At 47.4% G+C, this 24,402-nt stretch overlaps 9 protein-coding genes across 9 annotated transcripts; 7 read left to right on the top strand and 2 right to left on the bottom strand.

Annotated features, from left to right (window-relative positions):
- Positions 1-750: 750 nt before the first annotated feature.
- Positions 751-6,137, top strand: TRV_03886 (uncharacterized protein; the record flags this gene model as incomplete). The annotated part of the gene is made up of 3 exons (XM_003021946.1): positions 751-878; positions 948-5,909; positions 6,038-6,137. The coding sequence occupies 3 exons, from the start codon at positions 751-753 to the stop codon at positions 6,135-6,137; spliced, it is 5,190 nt and encodes a 1,729-aa protein (XP_003021992.1).
- A 284-nt stretch (positions 6,138-6,421) lies between these two features.
- TRV_03885 (serine protease, putative) lies at positions 6,422-8,302 on the bottom strand (the record flags this gene model as incomplete). Its single annotated transcript, XM_003021945.1, has 3 exons — positions 6,422-6,713; positions 6,791-8,082; positions 8,114-8,302. The coding sequence occupies 3 exons, from the start codon at positions 8,300-8,302 to the stop codon at positions 6,422-6,424; spliced, it is 1,773 nt and encodes a 590-aa protein (XP_003021991.1).
- A 3,160-nt stretch (positions 8,303-11,462) lies between these two features.
- On the top strand, positions 11,463-11,966 carry TRV_03884 (uncharacterized protein; the record flags this gene model as incomplete). The annotated part of the gene is made up of 1 exon (XM_003021944.1): positions 11,463-11,966. The coding sequence occupies one exon, from the start codon at positions 11,463-11,465 to the stop codon at positions 11,964-11,966; it is 504 nt and encodes a 167-aa protein (XP_003021990.1).
- A 900-nt stretch (positions 11,967-12,866) lies between these two features.
- Positions 12,867-16,825, top strand: TRV_03883 (uncharacterized protein; the record flags this gene model as incomplete). The annotated part of the gene is made up of 4 exons (XM_003021943.1): positions 12,867-14,718; positions 14,828-15,828; positions 15,887-16,493; positions 16,584-16,825. 4 exons carry the CDS (start codon positions 12,867-12,869, stop codon positions 16,823-16,825), a joined length of 3,702 nt encoding a protein of 1,233 aa, XP_003021989.1.
- An 831-nt stretch (positions 16,826-17,656) lies between these two features.
- TRV_03882 (uncharacterized protein) lies at positions 17,657-18,574 on the top strand (the record flags this gene model as incomplete). Its single annotated transcript, XM_003021942.1, has 2 exons — positions 17,657-17,896; positions 18,014-18,574. 2 exons carry the CDS (start codon positions 17,657-17,659, stop codon positions 18,572-18,574), a joined length of 801 nt encoding a protein of 266 aa, XP_003021988.1.
- Positions 18,575-18,934: 360 nt separating this feature from the next.
- TRV_03881 (uncharacterized protein) lies at positions 18,935-19,825 on the top strand (the record flags this gene model as incomplete). Its single annotated transcript, XM_003021941.1, has 2 exons — positions 18,935-19,023; positions 19,117-19,825. The coding sequence occupies 2 exons, from the start codon at positions 18,935-18,937 to the stop codon at positions 19,823-19,825; spliced, it is 798 nt and encodes a 265-aa protein (XP_003021987.1).
- Positions 19,826-20,043: 218 nt separating this feature from the next.
- TRV_03880 (uncharacterized protein) lies at positions 20,044-20,885 on the bottom strand (the record flags this gene model as incomplete). The annotated part of the gene is made up of 2 exons (XM_003021940.1): positions 20,044-20,685; positions 20,751-20,885. 2 exons carry the CDS (start codon positions 20,883-20,885, stop codon positions 20,044-20,046), a joined length of 777 nt encoding a protein of 258 aa, XP_003021986.1.
- Positions 20,886-21,437: 552 nt separating this feature from the next.
- TRV_03879 (uncharacterized protein) lies at positions 21,438-21,994 on the top strand (the record flags this gene model as incomplete). The annotated part of the gene is made up of 3 exons (XM_003021939.1): positions 21,438-21,473; positions 21,543-21,756; positions 21,861-21,994. 3 exons carry the CDS (start codon positions 21,438-21,440, stop codon positions 21,992-21,994), a joined length of 384 nt encoding a protein of 127 aa, XP_003021985.1.
- A 578-nt stretch (positions 21,995-22,572) lies between these two features.
- TRV_03878 (uncharacterized protein) lies at positions 22,573-24,208 on the top strand (the record flags this gene model as incomplete). The annotated part of the gene is made up of 2 exons (XM_003021938.1): positions 22,573-22,630; positions 22,698-24,208. The coding sequence occupies 2 exons, from the start codon at positions 22,573-22,575 to the stop codon at positions 24,206-24,208; spliced, it is 1,569 nt and encodes a 522-aa protein (XP_003021984.1).
- Positions 24,209-24,402: the final 194 nt, after the last annotated feature.

Raw genomic sequence — 24,402 nt, 5'->3', positions numbered from 1 at the left:
CCAGACGAACCACATTGTGCGCTCGAAGTCGCTCGGCGAAGCCTAAGAACCTCGATCGCCTGATTCTACCAGTAGGAAGTAACAGGACCCGTAGGTGCGCCGGCGCAATAGGGGAAAGGGGATCAATTGTCATTGTAACATTGGGATCGGAGGCTGGTCGTAGAATCGATTCACAGCTGGCCTGGATTGCGCGCGAAGCGGTGTTTAAGCATCGCAGGGGCAAATTCAGGTCATTAACTAAGCGGTGGGCAGAGGTCTACCGTCGCTGGACTCTGCAAATGCGTTAACAGCTCAGGCGTTTTCATCGATCGCGAGTCTGGAGTGACTTCACCGTAGTTAGCGTAGTTAGCAGTTGCAGTTTTTTGGGCGGTTGGTGTTGACATCACCAACCTTTGCGTCCGTCACATGAGCTGGAGTTGTCGACACTCCGCCGTTGTGGCCACTTTCACACGTTCATGAAACAAAAACACCACGAACGCCCGTTTATCAGCTAACCACCGGTGGGGGATACAAAGGAGGTATTCGACAAGCTCCATCTGTCTGATATCATAGCTACTTTCTCGTCCACTGCTTTGTTTGGCCCGGAAAGGCCGCGAGGTACGATCCTCTACGTCATATCTGACTGGAGCCTAGTCGTTCAGCAGAGGTGTACCCTTCACGCAACGAGGGGAATGAGCCGGTGATCGTGAGGCCTTGAACATATATTCCTTAGGTCTGAAGACCTGAGATATGTTATGCTAATGACGTACTATGGCAAACAATATTGATTTCACCTCGTTGAAGGCCAGAGCCATTGGATCTGGCCTTGATGAAGAGGCTGTTACAGTCAACACTCGAGCTCTAATTGACAAAGTGCTAGCACGATATTCTGGAGAATGGTGATTATTTTTCTCTTTCTGATTGTCATCGGGGATACCCTATTCAGCTCTGACACTCTTGCTTATTAGGACCGTGTTGCGAGAACTCATACAAAACGCCTCAGATGCCTCGGCCACCAGAGTGGTAATCAAATTCGAAACTACGCCGTCCATGACAGTCCCTGCACCTACTGCTACAGACGACAGCTCACTAATAAAACATGTTATATCACATCATACCATAAAACGGCTCACGCTGCGAAATAACGGCACTCCGTTCAGTGCCAATGACTGGGCTCGGTTGAAGCGGATAGCAGAAGGGAACCCAGATGAAACCAAAATAGGGGCTTTTGGTGTTGGCTTTTACAGTGTATTTTCTGATTGTGAAGAACCATTTGTCTCCTCTGGTAAGGAGGCGATTGCGTTTTACTGGAAAGAAAACGCACTTTTCACACGCCGTTTAAAACTAGACGAGAGAGACTCCAGCCCTGACACGGTCTTTGTGCTTGATTATAGAAATACAACCTCGCCAATCCCGGGACTCATGCCTCTCTGCCAGTTTCTTGCCAGTAGTCTTACCTTTGTTGGACTAGAGGCTATAGAACTTTGGCTGGATGATTGGAACCTGTTGAAACTCTCAAAGAAGCTTGCCCCAGGCGTTCAGGTTATGATACCCAGAGACATATCAACCAAAACTCAGGATGGAATAATGAGGGTAGCTGATATAACCCGAGAGGTTGCTCAGCTGGATGCTGCTTGTATGAAGGCGGTAGGTTGGAAATCTCCGACTAATTCATCTAGGTACGAAGGCAACCGTGTACATGATACTACAGCGTCTCTAAGAAGCTTCTTTTCCCGACTTACTGGCTCATCCACGACTGATGATAAATATTCAAAATCTGAGAAGTCTGGCCGGAATGGCGCCGAAGAGAACCTTCTTGCTTACAAGAATTCCTCCGTCTTCCTCCAAATCACTACTGGCCACATCAAGACATCAGTTTCACAATCTTTTAGCCACGAGTTAGAGCGGGCAACAAAAAAGCCGCCTCCAAAAACAACGAGACTTGCGATACTTACCACTTCATATACTGCTTCCCCCATTTCGGCGAGCCCTGACACGCAGGACATCTTCAGCAGTGTTACCCCATCCCGTTCTGGAAGAATTTATATCGGTTTCCCGACTCACCAGACCACAGGCTTGAACGCGCATGTATCAGCCCCATCGTTGATTCCAACCGTGGAGCGAGAGAGCATAGATTTAAATGCTCGTTGGGTTCGTACTTGGAACCTTGAGCTTCTGCGAGTTGTTGGGATTGTTTGTAGGATTGCTTGGTCCGCTGAGATGTCATCCCTAAAGGATCAGCTTCTTTTCAGGCTTAAAAAGTCCGGAAGGTCTTATCTTCAGAAAGAAGATATCAGTGCAGTTCTTCCGGAGACCATTCATATTTCAAATCAGTTTGTCTTTCGGGAGTCAACTCCAACTTCACAAGTACGGCAGGTGGTTGAAGATTCTTTCTGGACCTGCAGCCAGAATGCCTACTTGGAGATCCTATCTACTCGTGGTATCCTTCCAAGCCACCAAGTCCGGACTGCGCCAAAGGACCTTAGTTTTATGGATGGAATTCCAGTTCTCCCTGAACAGTTGGTCTCCGAAGCTAGGGGATTCGTTGGAAGATTGATTGAGTTCGGCTTAATCACCGAAGTCACAATAACTGATATAAAGACCGAGTTAGAGAATAAGGCCTTAACCTCGCCGCAGCTGCATGAGTTTCTTTCATGGATTATTCAGAAGTCTAAGCACGGGGAAATTAACAATGCCACAGTCAAGTCGCTTCTTGCAGTTGCAGTGGCTAACAACGAAGAAGGTGATAGAGGCTCCGCACTCCTAGTATTAAGAGATATCAGTTGCTTTGCCAATTTGACCCGTATCTCTCCGGAATTGCCACTACCCCCTTTTGTTCTTCCGCCTAAATTTTCAAAACCATTACCAGCGTCTGGCCTATTGTCGATCGGTTGGCAGGAACTGCAGGTCGATACTTGGGTCCAGTGGCTGGTGCATAACTCCTCTAATCGCAACCTTTTACCAGCTGAACATGATATAACCCGCTCGCGTGATTTTGCTATCCGTGTTCTCCCGGTTGTGTCTAAACAATGGGATTCCATACCAGCTAGCTCGAAGAGAGAAATAGTTGATTCTTTGCGGCAACATACGGTCATCCCCACAAAGACAGGGATGAGTAAACCACAAGAAGCCTACTTCCCTTCAGTCCGGATCTTTGATGATCTTCCAGTTGTCACCGGCCTGAATGGCGTCAAAGAGAAATTTCTAGGTGACTTGGGTGTGCGAAAAACTGTGGACATTAGTATTATCTTTGAACGTCTTTTGAACAATTCCAAAGATAGGACAGATACGGGTGCAGTATCCCAGGCGAAATGGAGCCATGTCGAGTTGATTAAATATTTAGCTTCTGTTCGCCAGGATATACCCCCAGAAGATATAACAAAGCTCCGCAAGGCTAAAATATGTTCTGCAGAGACAAAAGGTGACGGAAAACCATCAGAAGAACGTTATCAAGTTTCACAACTGTTTGAGCCAAACGCCGCTTTCAGAGATCTTGGTTTTCCTCTCCTATACTGGCCCGGAAAATATCTCCCCTCAAGCGCCGAGGGCAAATTTTTGGCCTCTCTTGGGTTGAAGAGCATACCAACAGCGGCGGAAATGATTAAACTCATGGCATATGCTGCAGCCTCTAATGATTTAAGGCTTCTAGACAAAGCCATGGGTTATTTCATTACAAACCATGTCTCCAATAATTATGCCAATTTTGACTATAGTCAATCCATGACTCCGTTCCTACCAGTAGAAGGGGGTGGCCTAAGTAACCCTTCAAATTGTTTCACTGCCGAAGGAGCTGCACTGTTTGGGTTTGACATTCTTCGCAGGGATTTGCACCCTCATGCTTTGAAATTTGGAGTGAGTCATCACCCATCGATCAACGAATGTATCACCATCCTCATTAAAAAACGCCCGGAATCGAAATCCCAAGCAAGAGCCCTTTTTAAATATATGGCCAGCCGTGTTGCTGAAATTTCACCTCCATCTGCCGCACGCATTGGGCAAGCCCCCATAATCCCTATAGACCGGAAACCCCTGACAGAAAAGAGCACTGCCACAATGCAATACGCTGCTCCTCGCAACTGTTACCTCGGTGATTCTGACGAATATGGAGATATTTTTGATTTTGTAGATTTTGGGACTGAGGCAAACATATTTCTCCTTGCATGTGGCTCCAAGAGGCAGCCAACACATTCTGAACTGGCTTCTATTCTTGTCAAGGAGCCTACGAGGATATCATCTAAGCTGCAGAGCTCTGAAAAGTATCTGAAGCTATTACGAGGAATTGCAGAGAACATGCCAACAATCAGAAAGGACAAAGCCCTCTTCGCAGAGATGAAACGTGCTCCATTCCTATTCGCAAGCAAGGAGATTCCTCGAAGTTCAGACACCAAGAAGTCACTTCTAGATACGGGAGAATCTAGTGATGATGAAGAAGAGGAACAGGCAATTAAGGAGTGGCATTTAACAAGTGCCACGGACGCAGTTATCGTTGATGACTATTCCAGCTTTAGCCTCTTCAAGGAGAAATTGCTCGCAGCCCCACAGGAAGAATTACTCGAAGATATGTATTCCACTCTTGGATCTTCCAATTTGAGCAGTTTGGTTGATGAGACAGCTCAATGTGGCCAACTTAGTTCTGACCAGCGCAGTGCATGGAAACTACAAAAGCTCATATACGAGAGGTCTAGGCTCTTCTTGCATGACCTTCCGAGTAACACGATACGCCGTGATACTCGATGGTTAGAGAAGAACCTAAGTGTTCAGACAGTGCGTAGCATTAAGCTGCGACGCTCTCTCCGTGGCTGGGGAATGTCCCACGTAGAAGACCGCAGTGCTGTAATGACACATAAGCTAAGCAGCGTTGTTTTGTCAATTGCAGAGGGCAAGCTTGATCTATATCAGATCAGTCAAGCTCTCGTAAGCATTATATTATCGAGGCCGAAGCTTCACTCTACACTTACATTAGAGATGTTGTTGAAGACAGATCTCCTGGAATTACGGGCAAGAGGGTACAATGTCGAAAGAATTCTCCGTCAGAAAGCAGCTGAAGCAAGAATTGCAGAGCAACAGCGACAAAGCCAGCTTGAAAAGGAGATGCAGCAGGCACGAGAAATGCAAGAGATGGAAAAGAAAAGAACGGAAGAGCTTCAAGAATCGCAGCGGCTTGCAGTTCAGCAACAGCATGAAGCAGCCATGCCTGGTATTTTCCCGGATTCTCCTACAAACAGCTTGACTAGACATTCATCTCCGCCTCCCATTTCGCGGCCAAATGAAAACCAACCTCCAGGTGGTCTCTTTTCCGATTTAACAAAGAGATTTGGCCTGCCCTTCGATTTCCCTCAAAGTAACTTGAAAAAGCATCTGTCCGACAGACTCACAACCCGAGAAGAGGAGAAAAAGGATTCTCTCCAAACTGTTACTACCTCCCCAGGGGCATTACAGTCGCAATTGCAATCCGCGATCAATGCTTCACAGCCATTTACATCAAATGAACTACGCAGTCAGGGACAACAAAAGGAAATCGAAGAGAAGAAAACATATTGTGATGAACGTCCTGCGCAAGATCTCAAGTTCTTCTGTTTGCTGGGAGGTATCAAGATATTTATTGGAAAGGAACCCAGGGATCCGGAAGCGTTCATTCGTGCTAACCACTCTAACGTTGAGTTGTTTAGCAAAATACTTACAGATTGTGCAAAGATCTTTGGGCTTCGCCTAGAAACTCTCAGCATATTCTACGATACCAGTGGGAAAACGATTGCTTTTAACTCTGGTGGCAGTTTGTTCTGCAATTTCGCCTATTTTGAACGCTTGCACCTTGAAAAAGTTGCTCGGGGCGAAAGGAGGGAAGGGTTAGTGTACTGGTTCGTGATTTTATGCCACGAACTTGCACACAACCTTGTATCCGATCATGGGGCGGAACATGGCTTTTATACGTAAGTTTTGGCTACCCCTATTTCTATAACCGAATTGAAACGCTAATTTCGTGGCTGTTAATATAGTGAGAGTCTCGTTACCCAATACTTTGATAAATGCATTCAAATACTTGCGGCAAAATAAATAGCAAGATCCTCACCGACAGATATCAGCCACGGTTGTGGACCATCCTTCTATCCTGGGATAAACAGAAAGTTCTCCGCAATTACGCCGTTGGATTTTCCTGAGAAATGCGGGTATTCCACAAATCATCGCACCGTTACAAACCGTTACAGTGGCAGGGTACCAGCTTCGTCCAGGGAAATTTAATTAACCTCTTGTAAATTACTATTATTATTAAATAAGCTAATGGTAGATTATAGGAAGGGATATATATTCCTTTGATCATAAGAATATGCTTGTTTCATAGAAGATGTCTATATGGGTTTGTCTATGTTTCGCGTATATACCAAATGTCTAAGTCTCAAGCGATATGGCATATACGTGGTAGCTGTCCCCATTGCAACCGACCTTAAATGAGAACCAATTTGGAGAGTTTCTCGAAGTTTGGAGTTCCCAATCCGGTAACTGGGTCCCATCCCTTGGTGGCATTCCAGCTGGCACCGGGGACATAGGGGGTAGGGAGGTGGCTGTACATATCAGTTCCGGTACAGCCATCGGAGCCACCGTGAACGATGTCGGTAAACCCGCTTCGACCGATGGTGTAGAGCCATGGGTTCAAGAATCCCATTCTTGGTTTATTGTGAGCGAGACGTATGGAGTTGAGGATCGAGACTACACCAGCGAAGAGGGGAGCAGAAGCACTGAAAGTTAAGGTTAGCCACAAGGGTCATTCAAAGTACCTAAAGTAACTGAGTTCTCGGCACGGGGCAAGACTCACCTAGTTCCTGAGACACCAATAGTCTTTCCATGGTCACGGGTGGCGAACTTATAGGACTGGGCAGCGACATCAGGGAAACCACGTCCATGAGGGTTGTACAGGCCGTCCCACTTTCCTTTTTCAAGTTCATGTCCAAGGTAATACCTAACATCGAGCTCTTGGTACCATGGGCGAGCAAAACGCTCAGAGAAACCACCGGATGAGAAGTGAATGGCAACTTCGGGGTTAATCTGGCGGGTGCCTCCAACAGAAGTGACGAAGGGGCAGGCAGCTGGGAAGATTGGGTTGAACTTGGTGGTGTTCTTTCCATCGTTGCTCTGGCATGCACTGCCAACACCGGTGTCACCACTGCTGAAGATGACGGAAACACCTCGGGCACCGAGACGGCCAAACAGGCTGCAGACAACGGAAGAGTAAGTCGGGGGAACACTTTGCTCATTCTCGCCATAAGAAGTGGACAAAACGGCTGGGAGTTCAGAATCAGGGAGGTCAAGAAGATAGAACAGCTGCTCAATGTAAGGCTCGTTGTTGTTTTCAGTGATGTTGGGCTGGTCGAGATCTGGAATGAGCTTTCCTCGTCCTGCGGTACCGTAGTAGGTGGAGAGAGCTCCGGACAAGCCAATGGCATAGTCAACATCGAGACTGGCTTCAACACTGTCGAGGCTAGAGTTTTGTTCATTCTTTGCACCATCAATGGACTTGAAATCGAACGTAGTTCCCTTCAAAGAGGGAACGAACATGTCAATGAAGGTGCTGAAATCGTCAAGTCGAGCATATTGCTCAAGGTATCCGGAGATTCCAAGTCTGTTGCGGGGGTCCTTCGTAGCAAAAGTGTTACCCATCTTGTAAAGTTCTCGAATGCAGTCGGGGGTGATAGTGACATTGCAGTCAACATTCGCAGAAGAGGTCATTTCAAGGTCAGAAGTGAAGACGCTGCTCAACTCAGGGCGAGGGGCACTGAATTTGGTGGTTGGCTGGACCATTTGAACATATGGAGCAGCGGATGCAGCAACGGAATACTTTAGAGTGCGGATAATCTGGCTGCCGTCGGCGGTGTTCTTGAATGTGTAGAAGCGGGTATTGAACAGCTTCTCGGCTGTAGCGATGCTGGTGGTGAAGGTGAGCCAGTCCGTGTTGGACTTGACAGAACGCTTAGAGATACCCTCGGAAGCGAGCCAGTTAAAGACAGAATCCTTCACTTGGGAAGAAGGCTGTAGGAAGGCATCAAGCTCCTCGCGGCTCATGAATTTGCCATAATCAGCATGTTTGGGGTTAGAGATATCCATAACCCGCTGCTCGAATTCAGCGGTCTTGCCCTTGCACGAGTGCAAGCTTGAATTTCATCTGCGTTGATGGAGCTGGGGAGCCTTCCTGAACCCATCCCTGAGGAACTCCATTGAGCTGTTCGACCACATGGAAACCATTAGAGACATGAGAGGTGGGAGCAGCAGTGATCAAGGCTGGCAGGCCGATGAGACAGGCGCCAATGGCCCGAAGGGTGAAGGAAACCATGGTTGGGGAGGGCAATTGAAGGCAGTCCTGTTGACGATGACTTCTCCGGCTGTGGCTGTCACTCTTTTGAGGGGAATTGCGGAAGGGACAGGAGAGTGTTATATATGCACCAGTTGAGCAGCAATTTCCCGCAGCTGCCCGCTGGCTTACGAGATGGCGAGTTCGGCTGGAGAAGAGCTTCTGTTCTAGAATGCTGTTCTTTCGTAAGGTCCAGGAAGTAACACGACGTGCATGAAGTCAGAATCCTTGCAATGCATGTACTGATATTATTTCCCCGGGCTTGTTGCGGGTCCTCGGACTCGAGCAGAAGCGTAATATTACTTTCTCGTTAAGTAAGTTAGCAAGGGAGTTGACGTCGGAGAGACCACCCCTTGACGGGATCAAAAAAAAACTGTCAACTAAATAATAGCACAAAAAGAGGGTCTCCTGTCCCCTTTAAAGGAACTCTGTCCTTCGGGCAAGGATTAGGCAGTGCCATCCTTTCCTTGAGAAGTGCCTCAGTGCCAAACCAATCAATGGGATCAGCGTATCCCATCGCCAGGGGAGGACAGGCAAATCCCCAGAGCTGGAGGGATGATCGGCACCATGGCAAATCTTGGGGAAAGAGGGTCATTGGAACAGCCTGGCTGAAAACCGCTAGTTTGGCAATCCGTGCACCATTCCCCCTTTTTTTGGCAGATAGATCATCAGGCAACACAAAGCAGCTACATAACTATCTGCAGCCTTCCGCGACCCGAGAAAGAAACAAAATAGCGCCCTTTTCTCCGTTTGTGACATGCATCTTGAAGGCCCTGAAAGGTTCTGTGCCGCGCTCCGCAGGTGAGCGATGCGTTTGCATGGGACCGTAGAGGAGCAAAAGAGGGTCCAGGATGGAAGATAAGTATAGTCATACGGACCAAGGCCCTCCCTGTCACAGTTGCATTGCTCTCGTAAGCTCGCGAGATTGGTCAAGCATTGTTTCCGGCCGCCAATAAGAGCTTGGTACCAACAAGCAATATACAAGCTCGTGTTTCTCCACCCTTCGCTCCCCCCAATGTCTCAACCGTAAGATGCACACAACCCAACGCAGCTGGCAAACGAGAGCGAAGGTGTGATCACAGTCGGGTTCGCGGTCAGGTCGATCAAAGTGGTTGTTGCTGTTGTTGCTGCTGTTGTTGTTGTTGCTGGCTCGCATTATTGATGTCGGAGGTCGAAATAACCTCCATCTGTGCCTGGCACGTGAAACGCTTAACTAGTTAACGAACTCGCCAAACATGCTAGCCGAGGCGAAGACGCAAGTCAAGCTCGTCGTGTTCTTATTTCATGCCCGATGGCTTTTTCTTTCGATGGCCTTTCTTTCGTCTCTCCACCGGTGTTCTGCTTTGCCTGTGCTTGCTTTGGAGGCCGGCCAAGGGCAAAACTCATTTCTCCGGAGTTCCTTCGCCTACGTCTCTAACTACCTTGGCGTCCATAATTTCGCTCCCGCATACGCAGTCCAGGGTACGGAGTACGGGATGCGGAGAAAGTCTTTCCACCTTGCAAGAGAGCAGCTCGTTAGTTTAATTTGCTCCTGATAACTAAGGACCGGGATCAGAGAAACCCCGCTGGGGCAAATAAGTACATATGGCCGAGAAACAACTGGGGATATCGTGATTGACGCTGCCAGTGCGGAGAATATTCCTTGCCCTTAATCGTGCATTTCGTGATGTTGCGCATTATCTGATATGAGCATGCTGAAGATGGCCTCCTGCTTATCTTCCGGATGAGCGATCCTGGCTGACTTGCCTTCAAGTGGTCTTACCATTAGCTAACGCTTTGTCCCGATTGTTCCAGTTGCGTCCGTGGAGCCGCCGGGGTCTCGAGGGCTTTCTCAACTTTTAGTTATCCTGTTACCCTGGCCAAATGAAGGCATTAACTAAGTAACTTCCAGTTAGTCCCGCCTGCAGGTCACAACGGAAGAAACGGCCTGAATCAAGGTTTGTTGGCGAGGGCGACAACCATAATACTCTTGCACCCCTTCCGAGGAAACCCTTCAGATTAACGAGTGGCGCGGATGTCAGTTAACCATCGAGGTTGGAGCCTGCGGAGCAGCGGAGGTTTGGAGTTGAAGAATGCACTGGTGATTCTACTTACCTGCATTATTCTCCAAGTATAGCTAGCTTTTTTTTATTTTATGGCTCACCGTATATCTCAGGCCTCGTTTTAAGCATCACGCAATTCAAAGTCTTGAGCTAGATGTGGAGGCAGCTCGTTGTCGCTTTTTCAGAATCCACATTCCCGGAAGATATATTCAGTGATATGATAACCGACTCACCGGCTAGCTTCGTCTAGAACATATATATCATGCTATATTATTTTATACCTGCAATCTCATGGCTTGACATACCATTAATACCCCTTGAGTGCCACCGACCCACTGCTCGGAGTAGGTAAAGTCTGAGATTGCTCATTGAACGCTCGCTTTGAACGGGCGTATACCTGAAAATACCGCCTTTTTTTTTTTTTTTTTTGGATACGATAAAGAAGTCTTCCAATCCATCATCCATCCCCGGAGGAGCAGTTTCTATTGTGATTCACTTAAAACTGGCCATAATTAATAGAGCGATGGGTTTTGTATATACCATTCCATTATCCCAACCTATTTAGCATATAGAATAAAAGAGGCTAATGACTATGAGATAGAATCCCTCTATCTAGAAATAGCACCATGTCTTTTCCCTTTATTGCTAAAGACAAATACCAAATGCTTCCAGCTTATTTATCTCTTATTTTATTCATGTTATACACCTAAGTGGGTTTTTTTCCATTTTGTTTATTGTACTTTTGCCAACCTCCCCCCTTTAGCATTAACTAGTTAGTATTCTTCAGCCACTTAACAGTAGCTTCCTTTTATCACCAAGAAACCCACAGGACTGACTAAAAAAAACATACTGTCTCAAACAGCATATGTTGGACCAGGCTTATCCGAGTGATCAAGAAGTCAAATGGCTGAGTACTACTATCATCCCATTGGTTTGAACAACGCGTCAAGATAACACTGCTAACCCACTCGTATAGGTTTGGCGGAGAAATAATCAGTATCCGTGCCGGAGAGAGTTCATTTCATATCCATGAGAGTTTGATAAAGGAATCCTCAACCTTACTACACTCGTTGAGGGAGCAGAAGGAGGCCAGAGGGAATATGTACACATTGAGAATACCAGACGAGTACACCGAGGCTCTGCAGTGCTATATCAACTGGATATACCGACGCGTCATCCCCTGTGCCGATTCTGAGCAGCAGACGAGAAAAGAATCAATAACCTTGGCCAAAGCCTACATCATCGGAAAGAAATTTGGAGACAACGACTTCCAAAACGCCGTTATCGACGAAGTCATAGAGAGAGCGCGCGGGAAATGTAACGACAGTATCATCCTGCCCAACGCGGAGACAGTCCGGTTTACTTATGAGGAATCGAAAGGGTGTTCCGGCTTCAAGACTCTGCTGGTCGACTTATATGCATCCTACGCCATCAATGGCTACTTTTACAAATCTGCATCCAGCAAGTACCCGAAATTGTTCCTCGTCGACATTCTGTCTGCAGTTGCCGACATGCAACGTACCGGGCGGCCAAGCCCAGCTGAAGGAGGACCAGGCAACATCTGCAAACGCTTCCACAAGCACGCTCAGGGGACAAAATGCTAGTTACTTGAATGGTCAAGATAGCTGTTGGGGGGCGCAAGGGGGACGCAAACATGTAGTTATTTGATGCGGCTTTGGAGGAGCAGTTAACTAGGAATAGGCGATTCTGGCGCTAATAAGGATTATCGCAAACATCACCATGATAGCACGAGTTAAGACAAAACATCTATCTGCATAAGGCCGTCTTTTTGTATCCTTCGTCCGTAACATCTACCTAGCTAGCTAGCTGCTTGACGGCTTTCGACTGTGAGCCGTTTCATCGGTGCCTGCGGCGTTGGGCATTGAGTTTTGGTGGAGCCGCGGAACCTTCCAGCCGAGGCCGCCCTGGAAACGACCTCACCATCAAATTTGGCCTCGCGACGTCAACTCTTCTGCCTGCAGGACAAAGGGGAGGAAAGAGAGCAAAAAGAAAAACAACAACAGCATTCACTCGTTTCTGCTCACTTTTCCCTGCCTCACTGGCTCGTCTATCTCCCTCTCTTACACTCTTTTCTTCTTGCCACTTGTGTTTCATCTCATACTTATCTCTGCTATCTTAAGAGCCATAATATCTCTGGCCATGTCAACATGAATGCTGGCATCTAGCTCTCCAGAACAGCTATCCAGAGAAAGAGTGCTAGTTTGGACAACTATCTCATAATAATACATTCTTTAGTAGGCATAGAAGAGTGAGGAAGACGCTCCCTACGCTCTGGTGGCCTTTCTGCTACAGGCCCGGACCAGTCCAGAGCGGCCCTGCCCCTGGGTTTGAACACTCCTTTGATTCTACCTACTACTTTGCCTTTTCCAGTGTCTATAGGCTCGCGTCCTATCTTCTTCCCCTCTGTCCTCTAATACCACTCAGGGAACTCTTTTGTTAAGGGCGGTCACACCGGCTTGCTGCTCCATCTATGTGTTGTAGAGATGGAGATCTTCTGTCGCAACCTTCCAGAGCAGGTGCAAGAGAAACACCTGATAAAGGAGCTAAAACCCATCTTAGAGCATTTCCAAATTCATGTCTTCGACTTCCAAAAGGTGGGCCGGAAAAATAGTAGAATCACTGTTGCTGATGTTAGGAAAGGCCAGCACTTCCTCGACACATATGAATCACGCATGAAACCCGTACGAGGGCCTGGCAGGCCATCTCGCACCCCGGCTACTCTAAAGCTATATGGGATGCCTGTTTATGTGAGCAAGAGCACCAACATACCCCATAAACAACTTCTACAATCGCTTTGTGAGGAAGAAGAGGAGCGACTGAACGCGCGCTTTGCTCCCGCTCCAAGATCGATTGCAGGGAAGATCGACCGAGTCAGGCATTTTAAGGTCACTATGATGTCCTGTGGGTCATGGGACTACCGTGCAAATCAGCCAGTCTTTGTTGAATACTTTCGATTTCCATGCCCAGGAGTCATCCACATTGGGAAGACTGCGTTCGAAGCTCTCTTTACAGATATTCGGTCCATGGTAAAAACCAGCATGGAAATACCCTACTGGAATGTGGCTGACGATATTTACGTGGGGGCTTATGCGAAGCCATCTGTTACAATCACCACGGAGGTCGCCCCAAGGTTCTATATCTCTGATCCAATAGAGCAAATGAAAGTGCAAATGGCAGCGTTGCTCCAGACAAAAGGGCGGCCTCCACCACCAAAGAGAAGAGTCGGGTATATAACGTCCGGTCATGAAAAGATTTCCGCAAGATGTTTTACATATAGGTTCGCCCTCCAGGACCCTCGAGATACTGGTGTGGTGCGCAACTTAGCCCATGACCGCAACGTCCCCAAGATGAGCACATGGAATGATATGTGCGTTTGTCCTCGACGGCCCTACAAACTTTTAGACAGGGAATTTGGGGCCTATCTGGTGCGTATGCCATTTGACTACCGTGTCAAATTCCAGCTGCTGAAACTCGTTTGGAATGGAGAGCTTTCGCTGGACCAAGCCTCGCTACTTCTCCCAACCGTCCACCGGCTACATCAACAACATTCCTCTGATATTGTTGCCCAGGCACTTATGCGGATAGACGGAAATTCAGTTTACCCGTCACCTGGTGTATTGGCCTCTGATGCTAGTATTGAAGCACTTACCGAGACCTTGGAGAAAAGTCTAGATACCATCTTAAAAGCAAGAACTGAATGGGACATCAATCTTATGCATGAGAAAAACGTTTTGGTGCATCGGGCAACGGTTACTCCTGCCGGAATCTATCTTTCCGGTCCATACGCAGAAACGAAGAACCGAATTTTACGCAAATATTTAGACAACATTGACTACTTCATTCGTGTCGAGTTTCTTGACGAGACAGGTGACCCTGTATTCTTTGATCCAAGTGCAAATCTGGAACAAATTTTCCATCAAAGATTTGCCGGAGTTATGAAGCGAGGTATTGAAATTGCAGGCCGTGAGTTCGAATTTCTTGGGTTTTCTCACTCTTCCCTGCGAGCCCAGACCTGCTGGTTTGCTGCCCCTTTCACTACAGCAAACGGTGACTATCTCAATGCTAGGACAATCATCGGCAATATCGGCTACTTTGACCATATACGTTCTCCTTCCAAGCAAGCAGCTAGGATTGGCCAAGCATTCTCTGATACTCTTACCTCCATATCTGTCTCTAAGGAGGTAGTCTGGATGAGAGCACCAGACGTCAAGAGAAATGACCGTATCTTCAGTGATGGGGTCGGAGTTATATCTCGCGATCTAATGTACAGGATCTGGAATGAATATGCGCTCCGAGAGAAGGTGAAACCGACAGTTTTCCAGATCCGAATTGCAGGTTAGTCAACTATCTTACACGCCCCACGAAACCAAATTCCTACTACATATAGCATATATATCTCTTGGTAATTTAGTGTGATGTGTGCTAATTTTTATTTATATTCAAGGAGCCAAAGGGATGGTGTCTCTGGATACCAGGAGAAAAGGCGAATTCTTGATGCTTCGAGAGTCAATGGTCAAGTTTCCCACAGATGATCTATACAACATTGAGATCTGTGGGGCCGGAATCAGAGCATTACCATTTTACTTGAACAACCAGATTATAAAAATTTTGGAAGACTTAGAGGTTCCATTTGAAGCTTTCCACCAATTACAACAGGACGAGATAAACTTTCTTTATTCAACCTTCAATTCCACAGAACGAGCTGCCAAATTCCTCGAGGACTCACCTGTACCCAAGTCACTTCGGCTACCATGGTTGTTCTTAGTTCTCAAGGGATTGGGAATACGGTATACCCAAGACCCTTTCCTGAAGCGAGTAATGGAGCTCACTACATTGTTAAGGCTTCGCGACCTAAAATATCGTGCAAGAATCCGCGTTCCCAATGCCGTCACACTTTACGGAATTATGGATGAAACTGGCTATTTAAAGGAAAACGAAATTTATTGCGCTTATCTAGGGGGAGACGGTCGACGTGAGATTCTCGTTCGTGATAATGTTGTCATCACACGGTCACCAGCTCTGCATCCAGGAGATATCCAGGTTGTCAATGCAGTAGACGTCCCAGCAAACTCACCTCTTCGCAAGCTACATAATTGTGTTGCCTTCAGTCAACATGGTGATCGTGATCTTCCAAGTATGCTAAGTGGTGGAGATCTTGATGGCGATCTCTACAATATTATCTATGATACCCGGCTAGTTCCTCGAAAGACTATTCCACCTGCCGACTATCCTCGAGTTGAAGCCAAAGAGCTAGACAGGAAGGTCGAAACTGAAGATATCATTGACTTCTTTGTTACTTTTATGCAGCAGGATCAATTAGGCCGCATTGCAACTACACACCAAACAATTGCGGACCAGTCGGAGTTCGGCACTTTGGACCAAGCATGCTTGAAGCTCGCTCATTTACATTCCGTTGCGGTAGACTACTCAAAGAGCGGGATACCGGTACGTTTATTGTCCGACTCTTCTCCCATTATTAACAGTAATTCTCATACATTTCCAGGTCAATGTCTTCAGCATCCCCAGAGCCCCGCGAGTCCGGCCAGATTTCATGGCCCCAAGTCCCAGATTCCGTGTTGCAGATAGCATTGAAAGTATTATTGGTGAAAAAAAATCAACCATGCAGGATGATGATGACGAAGACGAAGACGATAGTGACCATAGGAGAATTCGATACTACAAGAGTAATAATATTCTAGGTCGACTCTATCGTTCTATCGACGAGCGAAGCTTCCTTTGTCAGCTACGGGATGCAGGGGCTGTTGATATCAATACCAATACAAACGTTCTTCGCTCAATCTGGAACTATGTGCTGTCAGAGGTGGATGGCTTTCTTTGGACTCATCTCAAGGGGATATTCTATGATACCAGGGATATGTATGAGCCACCATTCACCTCGTTCTTTCTTGATATGTTTATGGATATTTATCGGGCTGACGCACTGGGAATTATTAGTTATGAGGATGAGCTTCGCGAATTAATGCGTAAATACTCAGCCACGCCCTTGAAGAGTTCTATCTCAGAATATGAACTGTTTGTCGGTACTATTCTTGGCCACGGACATAAGCAACGTCGGAGAGACAAGGATAATGCAAAAGAAATGCGGGATGGTGAGTGAAATGGACCCCCATGAGGTTTTTAAAAATGGGAAGAAGGAAAAAGAATCATATACCCTAACATTTTGTCACATTTTGTCATAGAATACAACCGACTCGTTGAGTTCACGATTTCTATGATCAGAGGCACGGAATCAGGGGGAACAGAAGCCCTCGAGCGCTCGATTGCCTGTTTTTGGGTGGCCATAGACGGAAAAGGCTCCGGACAGAAGCCAGGTGTTAGAAGCACGCATGCACACCAAGACAAACTCCTCAGCTTCCCTTGGATTGCTGCAATGACTTGCCTTGACGAAGTCGATAAGCTGCAGAGATATGCCCCTATTTAAACCACTTCTCAGTGCTGGCCATGCCAGTCTAACACTCCCCCACCATTCCTTTATTCATTTTATTTCTACTTTTTTTCTTTTCTTCAATTCCCTGACACTACTACTTTTTTTTTATTTTATTAACGGCCACATGGACGAACAGGACGGAACGGAATAGGTAATTTGGAAGAAGGTCCGGGGTAACTAAACTACCTGGAGAAATAATCGCTATGGCTCCACTCGCCAGGCTTTAATTTGCTCCATTCAATAATTTTAATTCACTGCATTACTATTATTATTATGTGCCCCTGGCAAGCAAGCTTGCTCCCTCTAGGCTTTCCTTTGGCGTATGTCAATTTATATCTCGAGAGGGCGTGACGTCATGGCCATTTACTTAGTTAACTTAGTTTCGTACTTTGACTAGTCTGTTGCAAACAGTGCAAACACAGAAGCCGTGGTCAAGTTGAGTCTCAAAACCTCCAGGTCCAACTCGCGATCGACAAAGCAGCAGTGTTCCTCCGCCTGGGTCTTTAGCTCTCTGTTCTGGCCTCTGTTCTGGCGGGGTAACAAATGATGAATGAGGCTTGGCCCTCATCGACGTCGCCATCATGGAGAGCTCGACTGATGTTGTTTTGGAAGAGATAACATGGCGGTCTCCCCAACACGTCCAGTTAATGGGCGGCTTCCTCCACTCCAATAATAGTGAGATCGCGCATGAATCTATTACTCTGCTTTACTGTCAAATTGAATCAAAACTAATGGCGTGCTTCTGGTATCGTAGTTTTGTTCTACTTTGCAGAATCGCCTTTTTTCGATTCCACATCGAATAATGCGACTTTGACATTGCAAGCGATGCACAATGAGAATTTTCGTCAATTCATCGAGACTCGGGAAGCATTTGAAGGGAGGTTAAAGAATATGCAAGGCCTGGAATTTGTAGTAGCTCAGGATCCTATACAGGAAGCTGCTGCTGCTGTAGCGGCTGGAAATGCTCCACAAGAACCATCGAACATATGGGTTATTAGGAAGCAAAATAGGCGCCGGCAGCCGGGTATGCAGGAGGAGGTCCAGATACTGGCTACCTACTTTGTTGTAGGAGATTCTGTTTATATGGCACCGTCATTGATGAGTGTGGTTGGACGCCGAATGGTAATACCCCAACCCACAACAGCGACAACCGGCCGTTTTACTGACTAACGTTACGCTTAGCTATCTACTGTCACGTCTCTCACCAAGGTACTCCCTGTCGCATCGAAACAGCTGCTTTTTACGCCATCTCACGGCCATACGTACACTCCCCCAATTCAGAAGCACACAGAGGCAAGCCAAACGACTGCTACCCAATCCGCACAAGCTGGAAAAGAAGCCACTCCTGTACCCGGTACCCAAAATACAACACCCGGCGCAGTGTCGCCGCCTTCCAAGCTAGGCGCAGCGGCAAGTCAGGATATGAGAACTCTTGCAGATGCGCTCAATCTCCTCTCCCGTTATGGTGACGAGTATATGGATGAGATGCCTTTGGTCGGTGAACCAGGGTCCTTCATCATCTCAAAGAATGCCGCAAATACATTGGCAGTTCCCGGCACTGAGAACCCTTCTGGCAGTGTCGGAACAACCAAGTCCATTGTGCGATCACCATCGGGGACTCCAGTGCCAAAACCAGGAGGACCAGATACACCTAGCGCCTCACCTGCACTTGGAGGTGTGACTGACTCCAATCAACCTTCAATAGGGAAAGGTAAAAAGAGGGCTATCACCAACACGATGTGAAGCACTTTAAAGCTCCGCCCCTCTGGCAGAGGAACCCTTACAGCTCTCAATAGCCAAAATAGCGGAGTCAAAAGTTACTTTCCTAGCTCTGGGTTTACTGGCTTCCCTGGAGCCCACTGGGACCTACCTCTCTTGCAATTACTCTTGAGAATCCGAGATAAAGCAAGCACCCTTTTATAGTTAACCGCCTGCATACTGGTGAATACGCTGCCGTTGCAACGCCGTCATAAGTGGCACGCTTAAAACCATATTATAGTCAGAAATGAGATTCTTTGATCGACTCTTTGTGGTGGCCCTCGACGTAAGCATATTACTAACCGTCTACTATGGAGTACTTTAACTATGCGAGGCAGCCCTGCCATGCTGGACCCTCAACTTTCCTATCAAAACCACGCCACCGTCAAGATGTCTGCGGCTTCGAACCAAGCACGACCGGTCGTCTGTGTCTTGTATGTATATATATCCCCCCCTACCTTCTCCTGTTCCTACACCCATGCTACGTATTTAGCTGTAGGAACCCCGCTGACTGACGTAACTAATAGCTGCGGTTCTGCTGCTGGGAAGTCCCCCGCCCACATCGAGGCAGCCCGCTCCCTCGCCGAGCTGTTCCACAGGGAAGGAGTCAAACTCGTCTATGGAGGAGGCACGGCTGGTCTTATGGGAGAAGTTGCTCGGACCTTGGTCTCACTTTCAGGGCCCGAGTCAGTTCATGGCATTATCCCGTCGGCTCTCGTAAAGATTGAGAATGGCCACCAGACCCCACTGGCTACTACCGACAAGCGTGCTGGCAAGTTGCCAGAGAGGACTGAATCTACGAATGTCAATACTGCAGAGTGTGGAGGGAAGAGCAGCTTTGTAAATCCGGAATATGGTATGACTACCATCGTACCGGACATGCATACCCGCAAGCGTATGATGGCCGGCGAAGTTATCTCTGGTGGTCCTGGAAGCGGGTTCCTGGTTTTGCCCGGAGGATTCGGCACGATCGAGGAGGCCATGGAGATGACTACATGGAATCAGCTGGGCATCCACGACAAGGGGATAGTTCTCCTGAACATCGATAACTACTGGGATGGCGTTCTTGCGTGGGTTGACAAGAGCGTCGAGCAGGGTTTTGTGAGCACTGTGAACAAGGAGATATTGGTGGAATGTAAGAACGTAGAGCACGCTCTTGACGCGCTGAGGAATTACAAACTAAGCCAGGGCCGTTTTGGGCTAACCTGGGAGGTGGAATTCGGAAAGGATAACTAAATGTTAGATGATCTCGGATCTGGCATGGTTCCATCTGGATGGGTTAACTACTAAATATTGTCATTTATAGACTTAGGTAGAATTGTTTGGCAGGCAACGTTTCAGCATTAAGAGAATTTGTCACGGAGGTTCATTGTAAGATGAATAAGCGCTTCAAATAAAAAGCAGAGGATTATCTCCTGTTGTTGAACATAACCATGACTAAGGGATCATTATCATCACGAATCCACCTCCATTTCCTCTGACGGCTTGGTCTCGCCCGATGCCGTCTCTTCATTTGCACTCTCAAGGAAGGCCGTCACGTCTGGTCCATCGTATAGCTTAAAGGTATCGATCTTTCCGTTGGTGGCCGCACTTGGAATACCAGTAACACCCACAGTTGTGTTGTCGATTGTCAATTCTCGGTCCTGTGACAAGCTCTCCTTCAGAGCCTTCAGCGCATGGTTGATCAAAGCCTCACGGCCACAGTCGGCAAACGAATCCAAGTTCCGCTCCAGGTATGTTCTAGCCATTTGGCTTCTAGCTCCAATTGCGCAGGCAACCATCTCCTGCGTCATGCCGGAGGGCTGGAATTCGAAGAGGTGAGGCCCGGCCTCATCCACACCTGCAATCAGTAAACCGACGCCATATGGTCTCTTTCCATAAACCTGTGTGTTTGTTTGGGCACGGTCTCCGATTCGACTGACGATACGTTCTACTTGGAGAGGGCGGCCGTATGTCATCTTCGAAGCTAGGGATTGTTGTTTCATAAAGTTCGATAGCACACGGGCATCAGAGGCGAGACCAGCAATCGCAATTCCCATGTGGGAATCAACTGCAATGACCTTCTTTTGGTATGACGATAGCTCCTCCGCATTTCGCTATTTGGGATTGTACTGTTAGATATGACCGGCCTAATCTAGTGGGTGGACGGCTGCTATCCCACCTTGAGAGCGGCCAGGACAGCGTGTGTCTTGCTGACTATGCCGACTACCACCGAGCCTTGCTTGACAGCCTCCTGTGCATATTCAACCTGAAATATCCGGCCTTGGGGCGAACTATTCTGGTTATTAGCAACCATATCTCACTCTCTAGATACTCCAGGCGGTGCCAACTCACAAAGTAACGGAGTCGTTGTCATAGTTATTTCTAAACATGGCTGCGGTGGCGTAGCAATGACAGTAAGAGAACGAGTATCGACGAGCAAGCCGCTGCGGAGGGATGAAGGAGGTACTGCCTGTGGAAGACCTGCTGGTGTGTTTATGATGGGCCGTCTTCTTCTTCCGCTGCTTCAAGGCAGAAGGGACGCGGTAGCTCGCAGCCCTTTTAGGGTTAGCGCCAGAGCTTCGGACAGTTGGGCTGCTTATGTAAGAATTCGCATCGTCATTCGCAAGTTCAAGCCGTAGGAAGCAGCAGGAAGACCAGGAAGACGCAGGTAAAGCAGGACGACGAGGGAAGAGGAAGATCGAACGCAAGACAGCAGTATATCAGCTTATTGTCGAGCTCTATTTTGCCAGTTTGTTTTTGATGCGACGGTGATACGACTGCCTGGTCTGCATTTGACGTCTGTACTCTACCATCGAACCAGGCGTCAGCCTCTCCGTCAGATCGATCTATCTCTCTGCCTGTCACGATGCCGGGCCTCAAGACTATCATCGCTCTCTCCTTTGTAAGCTCGCAGAAGAAATTTCCCCTTACTTTGTTTGGTCACCAGGGCCCGGCTAACCACCTCTTATAGGTTCTTGCTATCGGCTTCCTGCTGGTTATTCTCTCCGCGGCGCTATGGCACAACTACCTACCACTCCTCGTTGTTGCGACATATGTCATTGCACCAATACCGAACTGGATATGCAGCCGATGCGCAAGCTCGGATGATTTCATGGAGAGCTCCAACAGCGGGGCGGTGGACTTTGGGCGGTGGTTCACTGGTTTCCTGGTTGTGATGGGAATCGGTATGTGCAGCTTCTATTATATCCCAAACGAGCATATACATCATAACCATCTTATACGTCACTTGCTCTTGTTCATATGCTAATTAATATCCTATTGGTACTAGCTCTCCCTGCGGTGTTGGCTCACAGCGGCTCAATCCAGGTCCCGGCGATGATCATGTCAATTTTGGGTGGCCTATTAATATATGGAACCATCATCAGCTTTTCGATGTTCTTCCAGGAAACGGAAGAATTCTAGTTTCTCGGATGTTATATCTTGGCCTTTCTTGCCTACGGATTGTTTCCCTTCAGCATAGATTAATAACCTCGGTCGGAGGCTGTATATACATGTCTCTTCCGACAGGTAAAATTCCAGCTTCGATCGAATACTTTCTATTCCCCGAGCCTATCCCCTCGGAGTTTAGACCCGGAATCCATCTTTATACCCTCCCAGGGCTGAAAGTTCATCTCTTTGTTTGCTTATGATCACATTCGGCGTTTTATGTTTTGATCTGACTGTATGATAACTAGCCCTTTCCCATATACTCTTCCCATTGATCTCTTATGGCATATTCCTCCCTTTTTATTTTATTACTTCTAATTCTCCCCTAAGTTGGAGAGCAGACTTGCGAATATCAAGTTGCTTGGATTCATGGATCCATGGATGGTCACGTGGCAGTAACAAGTTACGCGCTTGAGAAGCCGCGATTAACTCCGGGGCCCAGTAGTTAAACTAATTAGACATTTATTTACTTCCGTCTATCCTCGATGAATATTTTATTTTTACGCAGTAGTTCCATGCTCTTATATTGCATGTTATATGTTCATGCCAGTTAGATGGAGGTGTGGTCTGGCGCCATTGATGTTGACTCCGACTCAAGCGCGTCTCTAAGGGGTAGGCAGATGGGTGCTCCAGTCCCCCCCCCCCAAGAAGGCAGTTTACTGATATGGCACCCATATAGGCATACGATTAATTAACCCAGATCCCACCAGCCACAGTAGCTTATCCCGGAATGCGAAATTATCCTTGAGAGCCTATGTCAACCCAAATCGAATACCAATTGTCTGCTTTATTGGCCCCTCGCTGGAACTCCATAGCTCGGACTGCACAACAGTAGATTGGATCAGACACAAATTGTTGCGGACTTATCAGACAGCAGAGGATGGTTATGAAGAGTTCTCTTCTCCCCGGCAATGTCCTGTTGGCATTCTTGTCCACGTCAATGAGCATATACCCTCCCCAGAGCTGAAGACCCAGTCGGCGCCGCAAGAAATATCAGACATCCTTATATTCGGGACCTTATCAAGGTCTAGCCCACAAAATGAGCGTCTATCACCACCACACCCCTCTTCATCAGCAGTTGAAGGCCAATTTTCTGAGGAGCCCTCGATTCAGCTAAGGGTATATGCCATTCCTCTTTGTTCAAGCATCTTCGCTAAGGCCCGGTCATTATCCACTCCCCCAAACAACGCAAAGTACAACACTTCTGGAACCCTGGAAAATGAGCCATGTGGTGAATTTTTGCAGAATATATTTCGTTCCCCAAGCCCAAAGAGGAAGCGGGTTGCAACCTTATTCGAAGCGGCTACGGAGTATCACAAAAATGTTAGGAGGAAGGGAACAGCAGCAATGTCTGATTATCTCAGAAGAGAAAAGTCTTCCACTCCTCAACTCCCTCAACTTCCCTCTAACGTGAAGATAAAGCGAGAGAATGAGAATAGTGCGGATTTTTCTTCAAGCCTGAATGATGTCAGCATCTCCAGAAGGCGTGCTGCTTCGACTACAAAAGATGTGCGTGTAGGGTCCAGGAGATCCTCACTCCATCGCCCTGGGTCATCAACTTCTCAAGCCTTAAGCACATCAAGCCATAAAGAGCTACTCACTTCGAAAACAGACGGCTCAAGCGTCCATCTGGAGCCCGGTCAGAAACCAAAGAACCCGCACCCGGACTCCTGCGAAGACATCGCTGCTGCCAACAAAGCTTTATTGACCCGTACGATTCTCACCTGTATGCGTTTCTATGGCTTCCGTCGGACACATACTAGAACGACTCAAAGCTTGCATTCTTCCACACGGGATATACCAGAATCCGGCAATCCAGCTATAAAATGCGACTCTAATCTACCCAATGATAGCCGTGCACAGAGCGTCTCTGTCCCTGGGAATCTTCCTCCGTTTGACGACATAGGAAAGCTGGACACAACAAACCATATGGATGGTTTTAATGGTGGAGAACCTGCCCGGCCAGAAGCTGACGGAAATGATGATACGGGGTTTAAAGAGATGTATCATGCCACGTACCGTGCTTCTATATTTGCTTTGAGGCGGTTTTTTAAACCATCCGTTCAAAACATTGGGCTGTCAGGAAGTTCAGCTTACACCAATGATATTCCTGTCTTAGGGAAAGATAAGGCAATGACTACGATAGACTCCCTCCTAAAGCTATTCTGTGAAATGTCGGAAGGGGAATAATCAAGCACGTGTAATGATATATTTATGATTGATGAATACAACAGCCTAGTTCCTTGGTAACATTTTTGCCTTCCTTCTACCAGGATCAGGATACATTTAGCCATCACCACCGCTGAAGAAAATACCCACTAAGTAAAGGCAGGGAGAATTAGATGTAGGTAGAAGCATGTAATGTAATAGAGGGTATGATATTA

Source organism: Trichophyton verrucosum, assembly GCF_000151505.1.
Source record: "Trichophyton verrucosum HKI 0517 chromosome Unknown contig00313_1.f1.exp, whole genome shotgun sequence".
NCBI classification, from domain to species: domain Eukaryota; kingdom Fungi; phylum Ascomycota; class Eurotiomycetes; order Onygenales; family Arthrodermataceae; genus Trichophyton; species Trichophyton verrucosum.
This window is presented reverse-complemented; position numbering and strand designations above follow the sequence as displayed.